The 11,651-nt window shown below is 31.8% G+C and overlaps 1 protein-coding gene across 2 annotated transcripts; it reads left to right on the top strand.

Moving 5' to 3' along the window:
- Positions 1-7,477: 7,477 nt before the first annotated feature.
- On the top strand, positions 7,478-11,651 carry LOC114164771 (uncharacterized). 2 transcript variants are annotated; one of them, XM_028049533.2, is made up of 7 exons: positions 7,478-7,577; positions 7,683-7,894; positions 9,341-9,575; positions 9,981-10,062; positions 10,149-10,775; positions 10,881-11,015; positions 11,132-11,651. In XM_028049533.2, exons 4-7 carry the CDS (start codon positions 9,991-9,993, stop codon positions 11,531-11,533), a joined length of 1,236 nt encoding a protein of 411 aa, XP_027905334.1. In that variant the 5' UTR covers positions 7,478-7,577; positions 7,683-7,894; positions 9,341-9,575; positions 9,981-9,990; the 3' UTR covers positions 11,534-11,651. The 2 variants fall into 2 exon arrangements, with proteins under 2 accessions (XP_027905334.1, XP_085522600.1); XM_085666474.1 differs by lacking the exons at positions 7,478-7,577; positions 7,683-7,894 and having other exon boundaries at positions 9,079-9,575.

Raw genomic sequence — 11,651 nt, 5'->3', positions numbered from 1 at the left:
TGATATCTGTTATGAATTAATGGTCGTCCATTGATTTATACAATTACTCATATGATTGATAATCATATTATTCATTACTCTTTATGATGTAATATTTTGTATTTACTATTTGATTTTATATCCTTTCTGGGTTACCATATTGTACCTATAAATAGGACTCGTCCTATCAGTAATGATACACACATAAAAACAGAAGTTGCTCCCTACTCTCTAATTCTCTATTCTTCCTCTCCTTTGTCTCTCTTATTACCTTTATTTTATAACACGTTATCAGCACGAGGGTTATCCAACTGAGCGTGAAGGCATATTTTTTTTTCTCCCTAAGAACAACGCTCTATATTCCTTAACCGAGGTTCTTTCTAATCTTTTTCTCATTCACAAACTTTATCTCATTTTCTTTTTTTTGTGTAATGATAATTGTTTGATTTATTTTTCTCTGTCATATTATTATTATTATTATTATTTGATTTTAATAATTTCATACATGAAATTTGATTATATTAATATTTTATGTGCTAGTTTTAAACACGCGAAACGTTGCAAAATTCTCTGTCATAATATTTTTATTATGACGATGATTATTATTAATATTATTATTTTGATGATGATGATTATTATTTTATGTGTTAGTTTTAAACACGCGAAACGTTGCAAAATTTGGATTTGTGACCCTTGATATTGTAAGGAAGAATTCCTTATATTGGATTTTAAATGTTGAAATATATTTAGATGCAATGGATATTGGGATACCATTAAATAAAGAAATAAAGCAACTAATTTGCTCATAACAAAAATATTGTGAAAAGAGACTTCACAAATATTGTGAATTTATTTCATGCCTATGCATGGCTGGCTGGACAAAGCAATAAAGCTTTTGATGAAAAATCATGAGATCCGCCTAATCTGCTCCATTCCCAGAAGTGAATGGAGCAATCAATATTATGAATTGATTTCATGCCTTCTTGTGGCTGAACAAAATAATGAGCTCTTGATGAAAAATCATGAGGCCCGACCAACTGGTTCTGCTCCATTTCCAGAAGTGAATGCAGCAACATCTGATCCATATAATCATGGACGAGGTCAAGACCATAATAATAATCGTGGTCGTAATTTTGGCCGTGGTCGTAGCCATGGTCGTGGTCGTGGTCATGCTATTAATCATGGTCGTGGACATGGTTATAAAGGAAATTTTCAAAGAGAAACTTCATCAACAGAAGTGGAACAAGAATGCGAAAAAGGAAAAAGAAAGGGGTGAAAATAATGGCAAAAAGGCTGAAAATATATGTTACCGTTGTGGTAGTAAAGGTCATTGGACCCGTGCCTGTTATACACCAAAGCATCTTGTTGAACTCTACCAAGAATCACTTAAAAAGAAGAATGTAGAAACACACTTTGCTTATGAAGATGGTGATTCTGATTATGGTCATATGGATACTACTCATCTTGATATTGGTGATTTCTTTTCTAAACCCGATGGAAGCATTGATCACCTTATTGGTGATGGGAGTGTTAGAAAATAGTTTTATTTTATGATTAATTTTTAAGACAATGTTTTATATTTAATTCATGTTGCTTTTATATGTACAAGTTTTTATGTTTTTATGAATAAAATCCTCTATTTTATTTTTTTTTTTTTTTCTTTCTCTCCTCTTACAAAGTAATCTCTAATATTGATATTTATGTTTATATGAAGAATGAATATTGGCATTAACACCAATGATGAGGATCTGTGCCTTGCTGATAGTGCAACAACTCATACAATTCTCAAGAGTAATAAATTTTTCTCTACTTTGGTAATGCGAGAAGTCAATGTTAGTACTATTTCTGGTACTACAAATATAATTGAAGGCTCTGGAAGAGCTACAGTACTTCTGCCAAGAGGTACAAGATTGCATATTAAAAATGCATTTTATTCTCCTAAGTCCAATAGAAACTTATTAAGTTTCAAGGATATTCGTCTAAATGGATATCATATTGAGACAAATAATGAAGGAGATGTTGAATATCTTTATATCACTCAAATTGAGTCAAATAAAAAATGTGTATTGGAGAAATTATCAGCCTTCTCTTATGGCTTGTACTACACATATATTAATGCGATTGAGACGCATGTTATTGTAAGCCAGAAGCTTACAAATAAGAATGAATTTCTTGTTTGGCATGATCGGTTGGGTCATCCTGGATATATCATGATGCGAAAAATAGCTGAAAACTCATGTGGACATCCACTTAAAAGTCAAAAGCTTCTTCAGTCCAATGATTTCTCATGTACTGCATGTTCGCAGGGAAAATTGATAATAAGACCATCACCAGAAAAAATTAGAAATGAGTCAATCTCATTTTTAGAACGAATACAAGGTGATATTTGTGGTCCAATACACCCACCATGTGGATCATTTAGATATTTCATGGTATTAATTGATGCGTCCACTAGATGGTCACATATTTGTTTACTATCAACTCGAAATCAAGCATTTGCTAAGTTATTAGCACAATTGATCAAGTTAAGAGCCCACTTCCCAGATTATCCAATTAAGAAAATTCGTCTTGATAATGCTGGTGAATTTACATCTCATGCTTTTAATGAGTATTGTATGTCAATTGGAATTGAAGTTGAACATCCAGTAGCACATGTTCATACTCAAAATGGACTTGCAGAATCATTGATAAAACGTCTAAAATTGATTGCACGACCTTTACTTATGAAAGCTAATCTTCCAATGACTACTTGGGGATATGCAATTCTGCATGCTGCAGTATTGATTCGCATCAGACCAACAAGTTATCACAAATACTCTCCTTTACAGTTGGTTTTTGGTCAACAACCAAATATTTCTCATTTAAGAATTTTTGGGTGTGCTGTATATGTCCCAATTTCCCCACCAAAAAGGACTATGATGGGTCCTCAAAGACGTTTGGGAATATATGTTGGATATGATTCTCCATCGATAATAAAATATCTTGAACCATCAACAGGTGACTTATTTACAGCTCGATTTGCTGATAGTCATTTTGATGAATCAATTTTTCCAACGTTAGGGGGAGAAAGAAAGAAACTGGAAAAAGATATTGGTTGGAATGAATTATCATTATCTCATCTTGATCCTCGTACAAAAGAGTGTGAACTAGAAGTTCAACGGATAATTCATTTACAAAAATTGGCCAACCAATTACCAGATGCTTTTACTGACACAAAAAGGGTAACTAAGTCGCATATACCCGCTGCTAATACTCCAATCAGAATTGATATTCCTGTTGGACAATCTAATATAGCAAATGAATCTCAAACACGCCTAAAGCGTGGTAGGCTTTTGGGTTCCAAAGATAAAAATCCTCGTGTGAGAAAAAGGGAAAAAAGGCAAGATGGCCTAATCGAGGGGGTAAAAGTCCCAAAAGATTCTTTTGACATAATCAATGATTCGGTTCCAGAAGAACCTCAGGTACCTGAAATTGTTGAAAATGATGAGATCTCAATAAATTATGTCATGAATCATAAAATATGGAATCGAAATAAAGTCAATATTGACGAGGTTTTTGCATATAATGTAGCAAAGGATGTCATAAGTGACAATGATGATCAAGAACCAATGACAATTGAAGATTGTCGGCAAAGAAATGATTGGCCAAAATGGAAAGATGCAATCCAAGCAGAATTAGATTCGCTTGCTAAACGAAAGGTTTTTGGACCTGTAGTTCGCACACCTGAGGGTGTAAAACCTATTGGGTACAGATGGGTTTTTGTACAAAAACGAAATGAGAATGGTGAAATTGTTAGATACAAAGCACGGTTAGTTGCTCAAGGTTTTTCACAAAGACCTGGTATTGATTTTGAGGAGACATATTCTCCAGTATTGGATGCAACAACATTTAGATATTTAATTAGCCTTGTTGCACAAGAAGGTTTGAATTTGCACCTCATGGATGTTGTTACAGCCTATTTGTATGGCTCTTTGGAAAATGATATTTATATGAAACTCCCTGAAGGATTTAATGTGCCCAACAAAGCAAATTCTAAAAAGGATTATTCAATAAAATTGAATAAGTCCCTTTATGGATTGAAACAATCAGGACGTATGTGGTATAACCGTCTAAGTGAGTACTTATTAAAGGAAGGGTATAAAAATGACCCTATTTGTCCTTGTATTTATATGAAAAGATCCGAGAATGAATTTGCCATAATTGCTGTTTATGTAGATGACATAAACATAGTTGGAACTCCTAATGAGCTCACAAAGGCAATTGATTGTTTAAAGAAAGAATTTGAGATGAAGGATCTTGGAAGGACAAAGTTTTGTTTGGGATTACAAATTGAGTATTTAAACAAAGGTGTTCTTGTACATCAAGAAGCTTATATAACGAAAGTGCTTAAAAAGTTCTATATGGACAAATCACATTCACTATGCACTCCAATGGTGGTGAGGTCATTAGATGTTGATAAAGACCCTTTTAGACCTCAAGAAAAAGATGAAGAACTACTTGGTCCTGAAGTACCATATCTTAGTGCTATAGGAGCACTAATGTATCTTGCTAATTATACTCGACCCGATATAGCATTTGCTGTAAATTTGTTAGCAAGATATAGTTCTTCACCTACAAGAAGACATTGGAATGGAGTAAAACAAATACTCCGTTACCTTAAAGGCACTATGAATATGGGCTTGTTTTACCCAAATGATTCAAAATTAGATCTAATGGGTTATGCAGATGCAGGTTATTTATCAGATCCTCATAATGGTCGATCACAAACAGGATATTTGTTCACATGTGGTGGCACAGCGATTTCATGGCGATCTGTGAAACAAACAATAACAGCAACATCGTCAAATCATGCAGAAATTTTAGCATTACATGAGGCAAGTCGTGAATGTGTTTGGTTAAGGTCTATAATTCAACATGTGCGACAAACTTGTGGTTTATCCTTGGGAAAAATGAAACCAACAACGATATATGAAGACAATAGTGCATGCATTGCTCAATTGAAAGAAGGATATATTAAAGGAGACAGAACAAAACATATTCTTCCAAAATTCTTTTTCACTCATGATCTTCAAAGAAATGGTGATGTAGAGATCCAAAAGATTCGCTCATGTGAAAATCTAGCAGATTTATTTACAAAGTCTTTGCCAAGGAGAACTTTTGAGCAATTGGTTCATAGGATTGGACTCCGCCATCTTAATGATGTAAGTTTACATGAGGGGGAGAAATTAGAAGATGCAAAGAACAATATTATATAGAATGATGTACTCTTTTTCCTTCACTAGGTTTTTATCCCAAAGGGTTTTTCCTAGTAAGGTTTTAACGAGGCACATTCTTTTATCAATGGACACCCAAGGGGGAGTGTTATGAATTAATGGTCGTCCATTGATTTATACAATTACTCATATGATTGATAATCATATTATTCATTACTCTTTATGATGTAATATTTTGTATTTACTATTTGATTTTATATCCTTTCTGGGTTACCATATTGTACCTATAAATAGGACTCGTCCTATCAGTAATGATACACACATAAAAACAGAAGTTGCTCCCTACTCTCTAATTCTCTATTCTTCCTCTCCTTTGTCTCTCTTATTACCTTTATTTTATAACAATATCTACTCTTTTCATTGTTTTTGCATGATTCTTTTACTTTCATTTCATGACCTCTTTCAATTTCTTGCCGTCAAATATTGTCGCCGTCTCACCATCTGATGATAACGTATTTTAAAGTGATAAATCAAGTATTCATGTATTGTCATGTCTGTAAAATTTATTGTCCGAATCATGTATGTATAAGAAAATAAAGGTAGAGATAATGATTAAAATGGTCTAAAATGGTCAATAATTAGTTTCTCACTGTTATTAATACCTTCTAATTTTATTTTTTCATCGTTAATAATATTTTTATTCTCTTATCGGCATTTTTTAATTTGTTTATTATTTTAAATATTTTTAATTTGATATTAATTTTCAAAATTAAGTGAATGTACAATCCTTGATAATAAATTGACATGAAATGACACATTATTTTCTTCGAAAGAAAATACTCAAATAATTATTTCTATTAATTAATTATATTATAAATTCATATAACACATATTAAATAGATAAAAATAATTTTTGAAAATTTTAACTGATATATCTCTTATATAAAATAAACATTTTAAACTTTTTAAAATATTCATTAAAAAGAAAAAAAGAAAATATTTATTTGACAATTAAAAGATAAGTTTTTTTGGTGAAATTTTGAAATATGAAAACTTGAAACGTTTGAAATAAATATTTTTAAAAATTTTAATCATATTAAAATATAGTTATTTTATTATTTAATTTATATTTTAATTGTTTAAATTCTTTACATTTAAATATAAATGGTTACAAATATTATAATAATTAAAAAATAATGATATAAAATTAAAAAAATATTATAATTGTTATAAAACTATTATAATATTTTTTTAAATGTAATTGTATGATGAAATGGAAAAGAAACGTGAACTTTTTTTAATATTAATATTTTCTTTATGAATTTTGAATAGATGTATACGGGATCTTGAATTTTTTTTCTTCAAATTTTACATGTTTTAAGCCATTTCTTCCTCGTATGGATTGAAATGGATGGTTTTTCGAGTAAATTAATTTTATATTTAATTGTCTTTTATTTTTCAACTTATTAATTTTTTACGTACAATTTAATAATATGTCTTAATTGTTTTTTACTTATTTCTTCCATACTGAATAATTAAATATCAAATATTATTTCTTTCGTATGGATTGAAATGGATGGTTTTTCGAGTAAATTAATTTTATATTTAATTATCTTTTATTTTTTAACTTATTACCTTTTTACGTACAATTTAATAATATGTCTTAATTGTTTTTTACTTATTTCTCTCATACTAAATAATTAAATATCAAATATTATTTCGTAATTTTTAATTTTTACAGTGCAAATAAAAATAATAAATTAAATTAAGAAAATGATTGCTTAATTAGTTTTTAAGAGCAACTCGGTGTTGATTTCTCATTTCTACTTATTCATATTACAACGATAGAAAATGAAACGAATATCGAAAAGAAAAAAAATCAGAACGACAACACCGAAATTAAAGAGTATTTGGGGTTTGCTTTTCAGTGCTTTACGCTTCCTCACGCGTCATAACATATTCTTCTTACGACAATGTTACCGACGTTATTAAAGTAACTCCGACCAAAATCTTAAAAGAGAGAAAAAGGGATTATATTAAAGCTTCTAAAATTTTTATTTCCGATTTCTATTTGCAAACCCTAAAACTCTTGATTCTTGATTTTGTCTCACTATTAAGGTATACATACTCCGACTTGATTATTGATTTTTCCCTTCTCTTTTCGACGATTAATGGAGTATTTTCTGTTTTCGAGAATGACGTATACATTTTACATTGAATTCTTTATATTCTTGAAATGTTCAAAATCCGTTGCTAATCAGTGAGTTGGATGATCCCTGACAGAGCTAATTCAATTCGTTGAAATAATCTATGATTAGTGAGCTGAAAAGGGAGGTTGAAGTTTGAGTGAAAAATGTATGGTGATTTTGCAAGTCTCTTTTTTGAGTAAGTGATTTTAACTTGCTCTTCTTTTTTTTTGTCAAAAATCATGGTGCAACATTCAACTAGATTGTGTAATCTTATTACTGGTGATTGATTTCTTTGAGCTAGAAAGGTGGCTTCAAGAGAGTGATGGGTGGAACCTTTGATTGGTTTGTGAAGTCTCAACGCTGAGCTATCTTGGTGAGGAAGGATGAATATCGTAAAAGGTGTGCTATCTTGGTGAGCTATTTTATTAGAAGAACTTCTGCTGGGCATTCTGGCGAGTCTTCAGGTTTCCAAGGTTAAAAGTGCTCTCCTCCTAGGCCCAAGATTCACTTTAGGTAATAATACATTTTTCGAAGGATTTTATCTTGGAATTAAATAATAAAGCTCTATATTTGTAATGATTGTTTTTTGAGTTATGTTGATGTGCGAAGTATGTTATTCCACCAGTATGTGGAAGAAACACAATTTATCATCAAGTGTCCTCAGAGTGTTTAGCAAGTAGTCAAGGTTGCTCCTGCTATCCTTTTTCTATAATTTATAATTCAGTAGAGTTTCATAATAGGAGTTTCATCATATATGTAATCTTTCATTTAGTGTTTTGATGCACAAAGAATAAAGTATGTTAGACAAACTCTTAGGGGCTATTAATATCATATTTTACTAATACAGATTGCCATAAGTAGCGGTGGGCTTGCAGGTGTCATCCCTCTTGAGATTGGGTGTGTTGGTTTGTGAAATTACGTGATTATTTAATGGGACATTTGTCCTCTAGTAAAAAACGAGGACAGACACATTGCTTTATTAAGATTATTTTTATAGACTAAATGATAAATATAAGTTGTACCGAAAAAGGAATCCCATGTAGTGAGTGACTATTATCTTTTGGAATAATACTACTTTGATTATCTCATGCATTTTAGATATTTTTGAAACTGTTATTGTATGGCATATGATATGTTTGAGAAGGCACCTTGGAGTGCGGTTAGGGCTAAGAGGATCCGATAAACTAGTTCATTAGGTGGAAGAACCTCAAGGCTTAAGTACTACATCAAGCTTTTATTCTATTAAATGTGGCACTTAACAATGTCACCCCTTTAAGAGACGATTTTCATTCTATTGACATTGATCTGAAGTACCTTTTTAATCACCCATCTATCAATATTTGGCTTTCAGCTTACTTCAACTTGTAGGTTTTCCTTTTTGCAGCCTAACTCATGGCAAAATTATCAGTTGTTAGGATTTATGCACATGAGGAGAGTAGGATTTAATAGACTAGTCCATTATAAGAGAGAGTTTCAGGACTTAAGTACCACATTAAGTAGTTTGTTTTAGTGCATGTTAGAGCTTTAAAAGTTACATGGTACTTTTATATATATATATATATATATATATATATATATATATATATATATATATATATATATATATATATATATATATATATATAAGCCTTCAACATTTTTTATATGTATGGTGACCTTCATCGGTGTAATGTCGATGTTGTCGATGTTGCTGGAGATCATAGAAGATGTTGTTAGATTCTGTAAGCTGGTATGGCACATGAGTTACTTTTTACGTAAATATGTATTTCTTAAGTGCAAGGCATGGTGACATTTATTTTATTTTTTGTTTATTTCATGCATACATGACTATGTAGACTTCCCAAACATTGTCTGATGTTTAATAAGATATTTTTTATGGGTAGTGGTGGTCTATATAAAGATGGATAATGATAGAATGCCCCCTTTTTTTGACCCCAAAGTTACCCGTCTACGTGGCAGCTATTATTTTAATAATTTTTAAGGAAACGGGAGCAGAAACGCGTGAGAAAAGGTGGAGTGAATGGTGAGGTTGTGATACACGCGCTTGAGAGGAAAAAGGAAAAGTTAGAAAAACAGAACTTTCACTTGCAGTTTAAACTAAAGGCGAGAGTGCGGATTGCTGCCATAGCTTCGTGCGTCGAATTGGAAGCCCTAATTTGAAGTGTTCTTGTTCTGCAAATCAATTGGTGCTCTGGTATGTTTTACTATCCGATTACAAACCCCTATTTTTATGATGTTCTTCCCCAAATGAAACCACTATTTTTGTGATGTTTTTCCGGAAATGAAAGCCATTATCGTATTTTCTTGGTCGATGATTGAAATGATATTTTGATGAGTTGTTCCCCAAATTGATGCTCTGTAAATCGTAAATGTTGTCGTGGATAGTTAATTGAAAATGTGAACTATTTTGTGAAACCAAAAATGCGAAGTGTTTCGGCAGTTAGGGTCGGGTGGCTACAAAATGCGAAGTGCAGTTGTGTTGTTGGATGTTCGAAACTGAGTTTGTCGGTTTCGACATTTAAGATTGGGTGGGTAGAAAAAGCAAACTGGATTTGTGTTTTTGAATATGAGTGATAGTTAATGCGTTTTATAATTGCAGGTCAGTTGACATGAGTGGCATTAGTGAAGGTTGTGAAGGTAGTGAAGGTTTCAAGGTTGGAGATTGTAGTGATATAAGTCAGGTATTTTATTTTTTGATGGTTTGTAACTTAATTTATATTTGAGTACAATAAGTTTAACCTATGGTTTTTAATATGTCTATTTGCAGATTAGTTTCAGACATTCTTGTAGAACACAATATATTGGTTTGTTGAACAAGAAGTTAAGTGTGGAGCAAAAAGAATGTATTCAACAAACACCATTTTGGTGGTTTGTTTTGTTGCATGAAAGAGTTAAGATTAGTCAAAACCTTCTTTGTGAGTTAAGTAATGTGTGGGTGGAGAGTAGAGGAGGTTTCATGATTAACTCCGAATTTGTATCATTTAAGTTATTAGATGTATGTGTAGGCCTGGGGTTGAGGGTTTATGGAGATAAAATTGATTTAGAGGAGGTTGGCGTTGATAGTGTTTGTAGGAAGAAATTTTTTGAAAAAAAGGTAACAATTAGTATGGTCTATAATTATCTATTGAGTGAGTGTGAACGTCTTGATGTAGAAGATTACTGTCGGTTGTACATTCTTTTAGGCATCTCTGAGTTTCTTTTGCCTAATAGAAATGGAGCAGTCTTTGTTTCACTTTTTGGAATTGTAGATGATTTGAGTAGTCTTGTTAAATATAACTGGGGTGGTGTGGTTTATTCGTATTTGGTTGGTAGTTTGAGTTCTGCCTCAGTTGTTTTAAAGAAGCAATCAGATCAAAAACACTTCCATGTTGTCGGATGCGTATATTTATTGCAGGTAAGTTCGTTTGCTTTTCTCCAATATCGTGTTTTGTAGCATTTTGGTTTATTTTTATGAATGAGTAACTTTGTTTGAAATGAATTGTAATATTGTATGATGTAGCTATGGGCTTTTGATCACTTCCTGTTTGTGAAGAGAAAGAGAGCAGTTATTGAATCCAAATTTCCAAGGTTGTTGCGTTGGATTGATTACAAAGTTGGAGATGTGTCAATAAGAAGTAGTTTGAAAAATAATGTGGTACTTTTCTATTAATTTTTCCTGCATTGTTTGTGGTTTAAGTTGTTTTTGCAATTTATTGATGTTGTTTGTTTTAAATTAAATTTCATATTGTGCATGATCTTTGTCTTTCTAAGGAAGAAATAAGTGAGTTAGTTGTGAAAGAAGCTTTATCAAAAGGTGATGGCGAGCGTGACAAAAGTAAGAGGAAAGAGAGTGTCTCTGGTGGAACGAAAAAGAAGGAGCAGCTTATGGGTGTAATTGAGCAGCAAGAACATGATATTCGTGAACTTGGTGGAGCGATTGCTAAATTGAAATCAACTTTGGCTGAGAGGGAAAATAAAAGTAAAGATGAATTTGTTTCTCCTATGAATTTGAATGAAGTGGATGTTCCAAGTGAAGCTGCAGAAGACAGAAATGCAACGAACAGCGATATGTACGTGCGTATGAAGAATGATCCACGGTTACGATTGAAAAGCCGTTTAATCCAAACTCCGTTCGCAGTTTATAGTCGGAAGAAGAAAACGATATCGAAATAGTTGTTGGAGTATGAGCAATATGTATGTATTTTGTTTTGTTTGATGGAAATGAAATATCATTTTCATTTGTTTAATTATAAGAACATAGACATGTAACTGAAACCTATGAAACATTAAG

The sequence above is a fragment of the Vigna unguiculata genome, chromosome 9, assembly GCF_037176805.1.
Source record: "Vigna unguiculata cultivar grain cowpea cultivar isolate G323 ecotype 2 chromosome 9, ASM3717680v1, whole genome shotgun sequence".
NCBI lineage: Eukaryota > Viridiplantae > Streptophyta > Magnoliopsida > Fabales > Fabaceae > Vigna > Vigna unguiculata.
This window is presented reverse-complemented; position numbering and strand designations above follow the sequence as displayed.